At 58.2% G+C, this 15,185-nt stretch overlaps 2 protein-coding genes across 2 annotated transcripts; one reads left to right on the plus strand and one right to left on the minus strand.

Moving 5' to 3' along the window:
- The first annotated feature begins 718 nt into the window (after positions 1–718).
- Positions 719–5,500, plus strand: CREB3L3 (cAMP responsive element binding protein 3 like 3). Its single transcript, XM_026041467.1, has 10 exons — positions 719–990; positions 2,378–2,502; positions 2,686–2,941; positions 3,241–3,356; positions 3,687–3,818; positions 3,931–4,037; positions 4,180–4,248; positions 4,414–4,498; positions 4,999–5,095; positions 5,172–5,500. Exons 2-10 carry the CDS (start codon positions 2,380–2,382, stop codon positions 5,498–5,500), a joined length of 1,314 nt encoding a protein of 437 aa, XP_025897252.1. The 5' UTR covers positions 719–990; positions 2,378–2,379.
- Positions 5,501–6,552: 1,052 nt separating this feature from the next.
- SIRT6 (sirtuin 6) lies at positions 6,553–14,306 on the minus strand. The gene is made up of 8 exons (XM_026041447.1): positions 14,223–14,306; positions 12,991–13,118; positions 12,447–12,629; positions 9,598–9,657; positions 8,903–8,998; positions 8,025–8,105; positions 7,552–7,675; positions 6,553–7,075 (listed from the first exon to the last, which is right to left on the minus strand). The coding sequence occupies exons 1-8, from the start codon at positions 14,286–14,288 to the stop codon at positions 6,740–6,742; spliced, it is 1,074 nt and encodes a 357-aa protein (XP_025897232.1). The 5' UTR covers positions 14,289–14,306; the 3' UTR covers positions 6,553–6,739.
- Between the last annotated feature and the right edge of the window lie 879 nt (positions 14,307–15,185).

The raw sequence follows: 15,185 nt of genomic DNA on the forward strand, positions 1-15,185 counted from the left end.
AGAGTAGGAGACTCCACAACCTCCCTGGGCAGCCTGTTCCACTGCTCTGTCACCCTAACAGTAAAGAAGTTCCTCCTCACCTGGAGACAAAACTTCCTGTGCTCCAGCTTGTGGCCATTACCCCTTGTCCTATCGCTGGCCACCAGTGAAAACAGCCTGTCCCCTTCCTCCCTGCGTTCTCCCTTCCTGAACTTATACACGTTAATCAGATCCCCTCTCAACCTTCTCTTCTCCAGAGAAAACAGGCCCAGCTCACTCAGATCTACATATTTTTTTTTGTTCGTTTTTGTTTGTTTTTTAACGTTCTGCTTGATTTTGGGTTTAAGGCATGGAGGGTGCCATGGCTGACAAGGCTGGCACTGGTACCACACGGGAACTGGGTCAAAACCCTGGCCAACATGTTGCAAGCCTTAGCGCGAAAACCAAAGCGCGGAGGGCAGGGGAGGCGGCGGGCGACGGCACCCAGGCACCGTGAGGAGCAGAAGGCACCAACGCTTGTTGTGGCACCTGAGATAAGTAGCGGAGGCCGAGTCAACGCTTTCCACGGATGTTGTTCTCAACACCTATAAAACGCAATTAATGCTGATACGCTGGCCTAAAAAAAAAAAGGGAAATCAGCCCCGAAATGGGTGAAAGTTCATGGGCAGTCGCCGCAGCTGGGACTTTGCACCAACAACCCCAGCCCCTCCTGTCCCCCACTTAGTGGAGGAGGACAACAACATTTAGCTAATGAATTACGGGCTGGTGTGGGTCCTTCCCTGTGGCCCAGCTATCACTCAGCGCCAATCCCCAATCAGGGCCCAGGTGATTTTGCAATCCTTGGTGCTATTTCTGTGGGGTTGGAGTTTAAACTTTGCCACTTGGGCCAGGACACTGTGGAGGAGGAGGTGGCTGTGTCCCTTGTCTGCCTCGTTCTGCTTGTGTGCCGAGGGGGCTTGAAGGATCGGAGGCTTCCACAGAGCCCGCTGCTAGGGCTGCGATCTAGCACAGGTAGGTCCTGGGTGCCACTGGGTGCTCGAGCTCCTCTGTCAGTATGGGGACAGAGCAAGGTGCAATAAATCCCTGTGCCAGGGACATCTGGCCAAACATGTCCCCAAACCAGACTTGATTGGGCTCTTAGGTGAGCAATCAATAGGCCAGGAGGGTGAGAGGGGTGGTGGGTTGGGGAGCAGCTGAGTGGTGGTTTGGTGGTCGGTTGGTTGGTCAGTCGCAACAGGTCAACAGGTTGTTTGGCTGGTTCTTCACCTGGTTGGCCAGCTGGTTGGTCAGTCAATCAGTCAATCAATTGATTGGCCGGCTGGTTATCCATTTGGTCTGTTTATTGCTTGGTTAATTGGTTAGTTGGTTGATTCAGCCGGTTTGTTGGTTGGGTGGTTGTCAACTGGTTGGCCAGTTGCTTGGTTTGCCAGCTGGTTGCCTGCTTGGCCAGTTGGTCAGCCAGAGGTTTGATCAGTTGGTTTGTTACCTAGTCCATGGGCCAACTGGATGCGTCTGGGGTATCGAACAGTTTCTGATAACTGGCGCAGGCTTGGCAAACCCAGACTGAGTCTCCTCCTTGGGGCTGGCCAACAGTAGCCCTGCCCCATTAGCCATCCAAAATGATTAACCTGATCTTCCCAAGTGCCTGAGCAGGTTGCTCACAGTGGTCTGTTGGGGAAGCTGAGAGGGTGCCCAGGTCTGGGTGCTGCTTCTCCTCCTGCCCTAGTGGACAGGGCCAAGGCAAGCGTATGCCCTTGGGGAGGGTCAGCCGTTTTCCTTTGGGGGAAAAAATACAGTAATTGGGACTTTTCAGCCTTTGGAAAGGGGCTAAGGGGGGGAACCGTGCCCAGCAGAGCCGCCCTGGCCTCCTGAGGCAGTGTGTGCACACAGCGCACACACCTGCATGCTCACACGTGTGCTCCTCTTTCCACATGTGCACTTGTGGAGAACTTGGGCTTGCCCAGATATGCTCACACATGTCCAGACATGCACCCACACGGCTGCATGGCCATGCACATGCAGACACGAGTGCACATACATGCACGTGGTCACGTATACATGCCCAGATGCAGATGTTCCCCCATACATGTGGCCATACGTGTCAGCATGGTCACACATGTGCACAGTCACCTGCATCCACATGATCCTCCACGTGTCCACATAGGCACAGCTCTGCATACAAGTATGGAGACACATCCCCAGTGTCTCACCCCCCTGTCCCTTGCGCCCACTCCATGGCTGGGCCCTTGTGCCCAGCCCCAGGGCCATGTGGTTTGGGGAGGTGCCTGGGTCCCAGGTGCAGAGGCCACCAGTGACCGTGGGGCTGGGGGGACAATCACCCCATAGGGGAACCACAGTTGGTGGCACCTGCGGCCAGGTGGATTCTGCCGCCCCCCAGCCATGGCCTCCAGTGTGGGTGGCCTCGACAGCCTCGACCTGCTGGATCTTCTCTTCGACCGTGAGGATGGGATCCTGCGCGGTGTGGATCTGCGGATGCCCGTGGGCTCCTGGCAAGAGGATGTGGTGAGTCCCGTTAAGATGTCCTGCCTCACACCAGCGCCCAAAGCCTGGACCTGGCATGACGACCACATTCCTGGCACTTGCACGTGGGCTGGGGAGACACAGGGAGCCTGCCTGGCAGGGCAGCTTCTGGGGCACCCTGTGCTCACAAGTTCCCCGCGCTGACCAGTGTCCCTGTCCCCACAGCGTGCCCCAGATGGCGAGGACTTCCTCAGCTCCATCCTGGGCTTCCGGGAATCGGCGTCGGACTCTCCCAGCTGGTCTCCAGCTGCCAGTGACAGCGGGGTCTCTGATGACCCACCCTCCGATCAGCTTGACAGTCCCCTGGGGTGCTGCGATGGGGGGCCCAGCGACAACCCCTGCCCCTACCCTGATCCCAGCCAGCCCCTGCCCGTGCTGGGAGTGCACAGGGCCCCGCACCCGGAGGTCTCCATCGACCTGGGTGAGCCAGGGGGAGAGACCAGTCTGGGGTTTGGGAGGGTACTGGGATGAGCTGGGTTCACTGGGGAAACTGAGAGGGGTGGGGGAGCTGGATGCACTTGGGGGTACTGGGGTAGGTGGGGGAGTTGGGGGTCTGGAGGGGACTGGGCAGGCTAGGGAGAGCTGACTGGGGAAAGCCAGGGCACTGGGAGCAACTGGGCAGAATGGGGGTGTGGAGGAGGTGGGCAGGGGTCCTGCACCAAGGCCAGGCGGGACACAAGACGCGGGAATGCTGATGGCACCCGCTTCTCCTTTGCCCAGACGTATGGCACCCTGGCTGCTACCTGGAGGAGACCCAGGACCCTCCCACGGTCCCTGCGCCTGCATCCTGCACCCTCACAGTCAAGGACCTGCTGCTCTCAGGCAGCTCTGACCCCGTGAGTCCCTGTGTGCCCTTCCCTGGCCTTCCCTGGGATGATCCCTGGGATGATCCCTGGCCTTCCCTGGAATGATCCCATCGTCATCCCCATCCTTACCCCTGCCCCCTACTCAAGCACGATCCCATCTTCATTCCTGAACCAAGGTCTCATCTCTGTCCCTTACCTAGCCATGATCCCATCCGTATCTCCATCTCTGTCCCCTCCCGGACCATGGTTCCATCCCAACCTCAGCTTCACTGCTGCCCCCAGGGCCTTGGTGGCCCTTGTGGTCCCCTAGGGTGGGATGACCCTGCAGCCTGGGGATGTCACCAATCTGTGGCCCTGCAGCAGCTGCCGGTGCCCAGCTCCTTGCTGCGGCAGAGCCAGGGGCAGTGCCAGGAGCTGGTGCTGACAGAGGATGAGAAGAAGCTGCTGGCGAAGGAGGGGGTGTCCCTGCCCAAGCAGCTGCCCCTCACCAAGGTGAGTTTCGCATTGGCCAGGCACAGGGTGCCCAACACTGTGGCCACTGGTCTCCTCTGCATCCCTGGGGCCATCAGGCTCAAGGTGCCACCCTGCCCCCTCTCTTGCCCAGTACGAGGAGCGGGTGCTGAAGAAGATCCGGAGGAAGATCCGGAACAAGCAGTCAGCTCAGGAGAGCCGCAAGAAGAAGAAGGAGTATATCGATGGACTGGAGAGCCGGTGAAGCCCCCGACACCCCTGAACCAGCCTGCTCATGGGCCAGCTGCACCCCAGTGTTACACCCGCAGCCTGGGGCGACAGCGGTGGCCGCGAGCTCAGGGCCATCCCCTCCTTATTGCATCCCCTTCTCCCTGTCCCCCAGGATGTCGGCATGCACGGCCCAGAACCAGGAGCTGCAAAGGAAGGTCCTGCACCTGGAGAAGCAGAACTCGTAGGTGCCCAAGGGGTACAAGAGGGGCATGGCAGGGACCTGGGGACCAAGGGTGAGGCCTGGTTGGGGGGTTGAGAAGCCTCCTGGGCAAGCCCTACTCAGAGCAGGAGGGGCTCAGAGGAGAGTCCAGACCTCAGGGTACTGATGGAGTCTCTGTGTCCCCAGGTCCCTCCTGGAGCAGCTGAAGAAGCTCCAGGCCCTCGTGGTGCAGTCGACCAACAAGGCAGCACAGACAGGCACTTGCATCGCGGTGTGTTGGCCCCTTGTGTCCTCAGCCATGGACCCAAACCCTCCAAACACAACTTCCCCGGCCTCCCTTGGGTTGCGAGTCCCCTTTGTGGCCACCCTGGTTGAAGGGAGGGAAGAAGGGTTATAGGGATGGAGGTACTAGATGAAGATGTCTGGGCAGCAGTGTGCAAGGAGGGAAGGGTAGATAAACGCATGTACGGATGGGTGAATGGAAGAAAGGATGAAGATGTGATATGAAGGAGGAACAGCTGCTCCAAGGATGAATGGATGGATGGAAGATGGGATAGAGAGTGTGATAGAGTGGAGGAACAGAAGCACATAAGCATGGCTGGATGGAAGATGGATTGAGACGGAGCAGATGAGGCTGGAGGGAGGGAGGACAGTGTGCTGGCAGGGACACGTGGGCAGGGACAGGTGGCAGGATGTCGTCCTGGCTCTGCTGCAAACTGCGTCCCAGAGCCCGATTCTCCTCCACACAGTGACACCCTGCTCTGTCCTCAGGTTCTGCTGCTCTCCTTTGCGCTCATCGTCTTCCCCTCCATCAGCCCCTTTGCCCCCAGTAAGGCTGAGCCGAATGGCGACTTTGGGCCAATCCGAGGTGAGGAAGGCCAGAGGAGGATGGGAGGGCGTGGGGGGGGGTGCTGGAGCAGACCCTGACCCTCCCTTGCACACAGTTTTCTCCAGGTCTCTGCACAACGTCGCAGCCTCACGCGTGGCCTACATGCACCCCCGTCCTGGAGACGAAAAGCCCCCGGAGCCGCTGTGGCCGGAGCACCCAGGTGAAGCCCCCGAGACCCTGCACGAAGCGTTTAGCAGCCGCCAGTTCCCCCCACGCTCAGCTAGTGCCTCCCCCCGGAACGACACGCGGGCGCCCGCCCCAGGGGCGCTCGGCCGGAGCACCGGGGATGGCTCCGCACCAAGGGATGGTGCCGCGGCACCGCTTGCCTGGACCAAGGCCAGCCACGGCGGCCTGACGGCGCTGGAGCCGGCTGAGGAGCTTTAAGCAGCACCCAGGACTGTGGGGGATGCAACGGGGTGGCCCAGCACCCTATCTTCTATGGGACTGGCCTTTGGGGTAGCCCCGCTGGCGCTGCCCCTCCAGGAGGGGGGACAGGGGCTGGACCTACTTGGTTAGCTTTTATCTGTGAACTGGGAAGAGGCAACTGGTTCCTCCAGGCCTACAGGGATGGAAGGGGCTACTCTCACCCCCACAGACAGCAGGAATTGTAGGGAGATGCTGGGTCCCCCAGGATGGGAACAAGAGGACCAAGGGATTGACTGGTTGGTCATTGATATTGCAATGTAGGTTTTTTTTTTTTTTTAAACTTCATTTTCACCTCTAAATAAAAGTTATTTTGGAAAAAAAATATATATAACTTGCCTGAGTTGAGAGCCTGAGGAGAGTCATGGGAGAAATAATGGGCAGGGACCTCCATGTGCCCAGGTGAGGTGCAGGAGGAACAGAGAGCACTGCCAGAAGCACAGGAACCATCTCGCAGCTCCCAACACTGGGCCAGGATCTGGAGAAAGCTCTTCCTTGGGCCCCAGGAGGTCTGACCACAGCATGTTCTCTCCCTTGGTCCCTCAAACCCAAGTTCAAGAGAGGGAGAGGAAAGGAGAATTAGAGGATGCTGGAAGACAGTTACCTTCATCCAGAATAAGGCAGGGCAAGGAACTAAGTTCTAAGAACTGATACCAGCCACAGCTGCATCTGAAAGTATTCAAGCTCTGCATGCACCTCCTGCCAGGGTGGGAATAAGTGTTCTGAAGCCCAGGGGTCCTCATAAGAGGAACAAACCCCTCTGTGAACATAAGGCTCAAGGAGAGGTACAAGGCCATGCAGGAACCTGGCACTGGTGCACAACGCAGGAGATGTGGGGAATTCCTTGGATCTCTGCTCCTTCAGGCCACGTCTCACTCTATGTTTAAGCAAAACATCTTGTCCTGCTCCAACTTTGGGTCTTTCCCTGGCATCCCCAAGCTCTCCAGCCCCTCAGAGGCTGCAGGACATAGCTGGGCCCTGCTGTCATCTCCTTGCAGCTAAGGAACTGCTCCTCCTCAGCCTGTTTCAAGCAGAGGATGGATCACTCTCACCAGCCTGGTGAGTGCAGCTGAACAGACGTACACGATTCAAGTGTATTTAATACTTACATTAAAAAAAATGACAATATTTAAGGGTATAAAAAAGTTGGTAGGAAAAGGGGCACAGACTAGTGTCTAGACAGCCAGGGAACAGTCTGGGTCAGGTGAGGAGAGACTCCACCTTCATCTTCTTTGCTGTTGTTGGCCCCGTGTCTGGGCTGGGGCACTCCTGCTTCAGACTGTCACGGTGCTCCGTGAGCGTGGTCCCAAGGCCAGGGCGCACCCCAGCCGTACCGTTGCACTGGGAGATGGGCTCCTCTTTCAGCAGCCCCCGAACCCCAGGGTTGAATTGGAAGAGCTGTTCGGGCTTGACAAGCTCAGCGCTCTCCACCACCACTGGTCCTGTCCACTCGGGTACCTCCAGCTCCAGGTGCTTCATCAGCTTTGTCATGACATCATCAACGTAGCCGTGGATACGCAGGTCTGCCTGTCTGTCCTGGGGCAAGCAAGGGCAAGAATGGCATTAGGGGACAAACGGCTGCTCCGGGAGAGTGTCTGGGGACACCGAGTCCAGGGCTCCCAACCCTAAGACGTCATCCCCAGAGGAACCTGAACCGAGACTGTGACCATGGGGCTGTCTGGCACCACTCCCCATTATGCTGCTGGTGGACCGGGCTTTAAACACAACCCAGAAGAGGGGACATCAGCACAGAGCTGGGCAAGTGGCTCCAGGTCACAGTCAGAAAGGGACGAGGGATACAGAGGATACACTAAGTTTTGCGGATGGATTTATTTTACTGCTACAATTTACCTTGCACTTCTAGGTATTTAGGCAGAGCTGAAAGTTTAATCCCTTCAGCTACAGAAATCCAGTGCATTTGTTTGCCCCAAATGAAGGCTGAAGCAGGTAATGGGAGGAAAAAGGGGTGGAACAGAGCAAACCGCTGCAAGCGCAGCGGGCTAGACACTCACGTGCTTGGTTGCCTGTAGGTTCACTATGACCAGCTTCCCTCCCCTCTTTTTTGTGATCAGTGGGAGGTTGCCACTAGGTTTGATCTGCAGAGAGGTCCCCAGCGTGATGGAGAGGTCAGCTTTCCTGTGAGATGGAGACAAAATATGCAGGGCAGAATTTAGAAAAGTGTCTGTTCCCAGGCTGTTTCTCTCACCCGGCCCTAGCCTGGATCCTACAAATTTCCGAGCTAGTAAAGCTAAGTCATGGCCAGAATCCACAGCAGCTTTCCTAGGATACAGCCCCCAAGCTGCTCCCTGCCAGAGCTGAGGCACAAAACACACTGACCAAAACCAGGCAGGTGCAATACGAGGGCCGCTGTGGTCCTGGTGGAGGGCAGGGAACGCTGGCAGCCTTGCAGGAGCACCTGCAAGCTGCAGGCATCGGGAGCTGCTCCTGGGCTGCCACCCCGGGCGCAGGGACACAAACACAGTACCTGCAGGCTTCATCCGCCAGCATGAGGTCACGGTCAGGCAGGGAATCCTCCCAGTCCAAAATGGTGTCTCGTAATTTCCCTCTAGAAAAACACACAGAGCATCATTACCCCTGCCAGGTGGGAAGAGAGCTGCTGAACAGGACAGGATGGCTCCAAACCCTCCTCACACCCTCCTTGGCTGAGCACTGCCCGAGCAAATCGAGCCTGACCGTGGGTCCTGGCAGCGATGACTCCACAGATGAGAGAAATGCAGAATGTGCCTGCAAGAGGCATTTTGTGGCTAGCGCCACATTGCCACCGAAAGTCTTCAAGCCCCCAGCTGATTTGCTGGCCCAGCTCAGAGCTGGGGTGCCTTTTAGCTCCCAGCATCAGAGGTGGGTTGGCACAGTTCCGTGATATCTGATGATGCTAGGACATAGTCAGCTTTGGAGCAACAGAGCTGGAAACACTAGCTGTGTTTCCCTACTGAGGGTGGCGGCAGGGCAGGGCATGGGCCATATCCTGCTGCAGGAGGATGGATGTCTAGGGCTGCAGTCCTACGGCAGAGCATTCTCCAGCATGGGGACGTGCTCAGCTATCCACAACGGACGATGTTCAAGAGGTGGCTGTGTGGCCAGTAGTTGAGACCACTCAGAGACTCAGGCATTGGTCTCCTACCTGGGCCTTTGAGACCATCTCCCCTACAGATGCTTATTCAACTGAACTGGAGGAACTGGGGGACCACCACGAGGTCCGAGCAGCAGAATCACTTGCTCCTCCCCGCGGGGACATTCAGCCCACAGCCAAGTTCTGCAGGGCCCAAGGGGCCACCAGGGCCTGTGCCCAGGGGAGCCCCCAGCCAGCAGTCCCCCCCGCAGAGCCCCCCGGCGCAGACATACCTGCAAGCCCGCAGCCCTCGGCCTTTGGTGACGCTGCACAGCCTGCCCGTCGGCTTCAGCCCCATGCTGCCCACGACGGCGTCCCGCACGTACTGCCTGCGCATGCGGGAGAGACGGCGGCATTCGAGCCAAGGACGCGGAACAGTTCGGAGCCACCGCGCGCGGACGGGTGGCACAGATGCCTTGTGTGGCAGAGGTCTGCATACTGCAGGCACTCCCGACTAGGGCACTCAGGGGACAGCTCGGAGCTACCCAGAGTTTGGGGTCTCAGTCCTGTGCTGATTTGGGCCTTCGTCTCCACCTACGGCAACATCCCAGTGAGGGAGCTCTGAGCAACAACTCGGGGCAAAAGGGTCTGCTACAAACCAGGATGGAAAATCCAGAGTGCAGCAACCTCCTCTTGTCTCTCCAGTTCTCAGGGACCCTGTTGGCACCTGAGCCTCACCACACTAAGCAGGATTTGAGGGCAGAGAGGATTTTTTCCAGGTGATGGAGATCCCCCAAATGCTCATTCCCCACTACTTGATAGAATTTAGGATTCAGATAGGACAGACCTGTCACGGACCCAACCCCTTCTCCCGCACACACTCTGCTTAAGAGCCCTGTCAGACAGACACCCCTGTGGCACATGGGGGCCTCCAGACTTCTGCAGGGACAGCAGCGAACCCGTCACCCAGCTCTCGGGGCTCACGTACTTGCCGCATTTCACGCACTCCTCCACAAACATGTTCCCGTGCAGCTCGGCCAGCTTGTCCCTGTGGAAGGAAAGGCAGAGGTGAGCAAGAGAAGAGGAGCCTGGGAACACCTGGGGAAGGTGCCTGAACCCTTTTCTTCTTGGGGTGTCCAGTAATAAGCTGAGCTTTTCCTTTCCTCAACGTGCAATGTTTTTCCTCTGTCCCTGTGCAATTCTAATCCTCGGCCATCAGCTAGCTCAATCCACCAACCTGGCAAGAGCAGCTGTCATCGAATCATCGAACGCTTAAGGTTGGAAGGGACCTTTAGAGATCGCCTAGTCCAACCCCCCTGCACATGTAGTGTCACCCAGAGCATGGGGCACAGGATTCCATCCAAGCAGGTGTTGAAGATCTCCAGAGAAGGAGACTCCGCAGCCTCCCTGGGCAGCCTGTGCCAGCGCTCTGGCACCCTCACTGATAAGAATTTTTTCCTCAAGTTCCTGCAGAACTTTTAGTGCTTCAGTTTGTGGCCATTTCCTCTAGTTCTGTCAGTAGTCACCACTGCAAAGAGGCCGCCCCCTCCTCACTGCCTCCCTGGAGGTATCTACGACACTGCTCAGGTCCCTCCTCAGCCTTCTCTTCTCCAGGCTGAACAGACCCAGCTCCCTCAGCCTTTGCTCTCAGGGCAGATGTTCCAGGCCCCTGATCATCCTGGTAGCCCTGCGCTGGACTCTCTCCAGCAGCTCCACATCCCTCTTGTCCTGGGGAGCCCAGAACTGGACACAGTCTCCAGATGTGGCCTCACCAGGGCTGAGTAGAGGGGGATGATCACCACTCTCGACCTTCTAGAGACACTCTTCTTGATGCACCCCAGGATCCCACTGGCCTTTTTGGCCACAAGGACACATTGCTGCCTCATGGCCAACTTGTCATTCACCATGACACCTTGGTCCCTCTCCAGAGCTGCTCTCCAGCAGCTCAGTCCCCAGCCTGTATTGGTGTATACCGTCACCCATGAGAGCTGCCAAGCACCCTGGAAAGCACTTTTGCCACTCTCACAAGACCCAGCCCTTCCAGCAGAGCCCTTTACCCACAGAAAGGACAGGGGCTGTTTTGACCAAAACTCCTCTCACACTCAGCACCAGCCTCAAAGTGCTGAGACTAGCGAAAAATGAGGCCATGCTTCTCCTTAAAAGTCCCAGGACGACCGAGAACCTCCCCCAGGGTGAACAGAGACAGGACTGACTTGATTCCCACAACACTGAACCACTTTGACCCCCTTTCAGAATCAGTTACTTAAATATGTGCTTTGCTCAGGTGGAAGAGCTTGTGCTAGATCAGAGTGCAAGCCAGTGGCACCAGGCTGAGGGCAGCAAAGCTCAGTTCTCATCTCATGATTATTTCTTAGTCTTTCTATCATTACTGTTCAATTTGAGAAGACAGGTGAGGTGGTACAAACAAGGAGTAGAACTTGGAGCTAATGAACAAGGGAAATATCACTTTGAGGCAGCTCTCTGCTTGGCCAGCACTGTCTGAAGCCATCTGAGAAATGCATCTTCTCCAAGGTCCCATTCATGCTCTTGTTCTCATTCTAATTACCCTTATTTCACTTTCTTATATGAATTTAGCTGCTCTCCCCCTCCTTTGCAGGCAGCTCCAAGCAATTTGGCTCAAAAGACAAGCACAAGTGCTGAAAATGGAGAATTACTGTGGGCTGAATTTTCTCGAAGGGATCTGACTCTGGCAGCTAGCATTAATGGAAAGGCAGGTTCCTCTGAGGACATCTTTGAGATGGCTGCTGCACAGCAGCTCTTCAGTCTCCACCCACACGCGGAGCATCTCATACCCTCGGCTCCCAGCAGTGGGAATGCTGCTCTGCTGGATCCCCGAGCCCGCCACAGCTGACACGGAAACTGAGGACCTCAACCAGTAAGTCCCATCAGTTCTAACTGGGACTCTCTCTGCCCTCATGTCCTCCTGGAGAAGTCTGGCAAATTTATTTAGAGATGAAATATCTTTTAAGGCTATCTTGGATCCTTGGATCCTTGGATCCATCACATTAAACTACCTTTAATAGTTTTCTCTCAAGAAACTCGGTTTAAGCAAATCCTAAAATAGCAAATCCCCAAATGCAGCGCTCTGGGAGAGCTCTGAGCGCACTGGTAGATCAAGGTGATGCAGGTGCCTGCGAGCAGCTGCAGCAGTTCCGGATGCCTCGTCTCCTTCCTTGTGCCTTCATCCCAGTGTTGATGGATGCTTGTGCTGGGGAACTGAGGTAGAGAAGAGGAGCGTGTGGCTGATCCCAGCCCTAGGGCTGGTCCCTGTCCTCTGCCGCCAGGAGCACACACCTTACACGAAGCTGATGTTTCTCTCTGCAACAAGATACACTAGGGTCCCCGGGCAGTTGTGTAATGTAGCTTTGAAGCTCAGTCAGCTGCTGCAGCTCAGCTGGCGGGTGGTAATGCACTACAGCACTGTGTGCAGCTTCACTTGTGAGCACCCTTGCTGTCTGACTGGGCAAGCTTCTAAGGAGCATCACCTGAGGCTGATTTCATTCCATTACTACCCATTTTATTGCCATAACCACTCTTTCCTGATTCAAGCTGCTTTATCTCCTTCTCCCACCAATGCACCCCACTTCCCCCCCTCTTTGTATCCATCGGCAGACAACTTCTAAGCTGGCTGTTTCTTGGAAGCAAAACATTGAAGCCCCACTGCCAAATGAGAACTAACTGGCCCATTTTGTTACAGGCATTGGCAAGTATTTGCACGGGGGACCACACTAATCAGGCAGCAAGAACACCCATGCAGCAGTGGCTGGTGCAGGGACAGGCACAGGGAACCCCGGTGCAGGGCAGGACAAGCCGTACCGTGGGAATCCCGAACGGACGTGAAGGCCGTCCACGTTCTGGCTGACCAAGAACTTCAAGATGCCAACTCTCTGCAGCCCCAGCAAGGCCATATGAGTCTTGGAGGGCCTGGCGTTCTCAAAGGTGGTGTCGAATTTGGGAGAAAGTCCCTTCTCCTCCATAGTCCAGACGCCATTTGGCCCCCTGCAGCAGAGGGGACAGAAGAGCAATGACCACAGAATCTAAGACAACGCAAATGCATCTTGACCCCTATCAGGGTAAGACCAAGACTCTGTTAAATGAAGGTCATCTGTTACCAGAGATTTCCATCCTTGCTGCAAGGAGAACACAGGCAGGTTCTGCAAGTGCAGCTTAACGCCCCAAAGCAACTTGCAAGAGAAAAGGGGTAGTGTCTGCAAGGTGGTGGCTGCATACGGGATCACGTCCTGCTGCACGTGGCAGGGAGCACAGTATGGAGCTTTATGGGAAGTACAAAGGCCCAGGAGGAGATGCTGTTCCTTCCACCCATTCCATGCTGTCCTGCTACCCTCGCCGCTGTCCTTACCTGAAGTCGGGAATTCCCGAGGCAGTACTGATTCCAGCCCCTGTGTGAAAAACCACGTTTGAAGAACTCCTTATTAAGTCTGCCAGTTCACGCACCTTCTTCTCCAGCTCCTCTGGAGGGTCAAAAATCTGTCAAGAAGCAAAACGTGGTGGGCATAGAGGTGCTATACAGCCCCAACAGGGGCAGAAACCCGTTAAACCTTCTTTCTTAACCACAATGAACTGTAGGTGGCAAACAGGATTTCACATTACTGAATGATGACAGCATTTAACTGGAGAGAGGAAAAGTAATGTACAAGCAGCCCCTTTACAAAGGGCTTAAAACACCTTACACAGAAAAGAGTGTTTACTGCTCTTGCCAATGGGCACCCGATACCCAGAGAAGCAGCCTGGCTCGAGGGCACCCGGGAGCAGCAGGAGGAAGGCAGCGCCTCTGGGGCCGGCCCAGATGCTCCGACCCCTCATCCTCACGATTCCCACAGGCACTGCGAGCAGGACGAGGCTCAGAGCCCCGAAACACAGAGGAAGAAACAGGATCCCACAGCCTCGAGCAAGCTGGAGCTGCACGTCCATCCTGCTTTCTGGCACGGGCAACTGTTGTGGGCTCGGGGCTTCCTTTCCCCAGGACGCTCCCGGTCCCCGGAGGGGGTCTGGTCCCATCCCAGTGCCCCACAGCAGGCTCAGGACGGGTCCCCATGCAGCCGGGCTCCCCTGAGCCTCCCCGGGCAGCGCGGTGACCTGCGGGGCCGCAGCTCCGGGCTGCTCTGCCCCCGGCCACAGCAGGGACAGCCCTGGGCATCAGCGGCTGCTCGGGGACGAGGGGGCCCTGGGGGCACCGCGGCTGGGTCGGGCCGGGGCACACGGTGAGGGGGGTCCCCGCTGCGATGGGGGGGGAGACACGTCAATGGGGGTCCTGCTGGGGGTGCCTGGGGCGAGGGGCAGCCCTGGCTCGGGGGGGCAGCCATGCAGAGGAGCCCCGGGGCCGGGGCAAGAGCGGGCTCGGCGGGGCCGGGCTGCAGGGGGACACGGAGCAGGGCGCACAGAGGCGCCCGCGGGGCTGGAGCGGGCGGGGAGGACGAGGACGAGGCTGGGCGAGGAGGAGGAGGAGGACGAGGACGACGAGGCTGCGCGGGGGTCGCTGCTGCGCGGCCCGCGGCGGCTCCGCCCGGGCGGGGGTTAAGCGAGGCCCCGGGAAGCCGCCGGCTCAGGCCGGCCCCACAGCCCCTCACTCACCTCGGGGAGGCCGCACTTGCCCTTGTCCGAGTACGGCGAGAGCCCCGCCGCGTAGTTCACCGCCATGGCCCAGCCCCGGCGCGCCGCCCGCGCCGCACCAATAAAGTTTTCATTGTTGTCAATCCTCACGGCAGGGCGGAAGCGCGCAATGAAGCCGCCGGGCGCAGCGCGCATGCGCGGACCGGGCAAGGGGGCGGGCAGGTAGGAAGGCGAGGGCGGCGGCGCCATGTTGGTGCCTGGCAGCCTGGGCACTCGCCTTGCCCTCGCCCTTTTCTCGCTCAGGCCTCCCCCAGGCCCCAGCGCCCCGTCCCACGGTGCCCCCAGCCCGCAGGAAGGGATGGGGGATTCTTCTCTCACAGACAAGTGGCCCCAGGCCCCCCTGACCCGCTCTGAGCACACTGCGGGCCGTGTTTCCCTCCCACGCCTCCCACCCCGGGCTCTCGGGGGCTGCTCGGTGTCACCCTGCGAGAGCTGAGCGCGGCCATGGGGCTGCTGCCCTGCCTGGGCCAGGGAGCCTGTGCCGGGCTGGTGCCACCTGGTGTAACAGGAGCTGTGCGGCCGTAACCCAACGCCCGCGCGGTGCCTGGTCCCCCCCGCGCCGCCCGGCACCGCGCAGCGGGCGAGGAGGGGACGGGGCAGCTCGGCCCGGGGCAGCTGCAGGGTGAGGAAGGGTCTGCGGAGAGCGGCGGGATGGCAGGACAGGGAGACCCGGAGCTGGGTGCTCCCGGCTCGTGTGGGCCTGGCTTTGGGGGCGGCTGCGCTGGGGAGGGGGCGCGGGGTCCTCACAGAGGCAAGCAGGGCCGCGGGGCTGTCCCCGTGCGGCGGCAGGGACCCCAGCCCTCACTGCTCGGTGCTCTGCCTTGTCCAGCACGGCCGACCAGAGGGGCGAGCGCCATGAAGAGCCTGCGGGCCAGGTTCAAGAAGTCAGACGTGAGTGCGGTTCTCGGGGCCGTGGGGACCTGC

This window comes from Nothoprocta perdicaria, unplaced genomic scaffold, assembly GCF_003342845.1.
Source record: "Nothoprocta perdicaria isolate Ctin4 unplaced genomic scaffold, notPer1 scaffold_286, whole genome shotgun sequence".
NCBI lineage: Eukaryota > Metazoa > Chordata > Aves > Tinamiformes > Tinamidae > Nothoprocta > Nothoprocta perdicaria.

Excerpts from the sequence above, each read along its gene's own strand:
- CREB3L3 (XM_026041467.1), top strand. The coding sequence starts at position 2,380 with ATGGCCTCCAGTGTGGGTGGCCTCGACAGCCTCGACCTGCTGGATCTT. Across the intron at positions 2,503-2,685 it reads GCTCCTGGCAAGAGGATGTG|CGTGCCCCAGATGGCGAGGA; the intron begins GTGAGTCCCGTT and ends CTGTCCCCACAG. Across the intron at positions 5,096-5,171 it reads CGACTTTGGGCCAATCCGAG|TTTTCTCCAGGTCTCTGCAC; the intron begins GTGAGGAAGGCC and ends CCTTGCACACAG.
- SIRT6 (XM_026041447.1), bottom strand. The coding sequence starts at position 14,288 with ATGGCGGTGAACTACGCGGCGGGGCTCTCGCCGTACTCGGACAAGGGC. Across the intron at positions 13,119-14,222 it reads GCAAGTGCGGCCTCCCCGAG|ATTTTTGACCCTCCAGAGGA; the intron begins GTGAGTGAGGGG and ends GCTTCTTGACAG. Across the intron at positions 8,999-9,597 it reads GAGTGCGTGAAATGCGGCAA|GCAGTACGTGCGGGACGCCG; the intron begins GTACGTGAGCCC and ends CCGCATGCGCAG.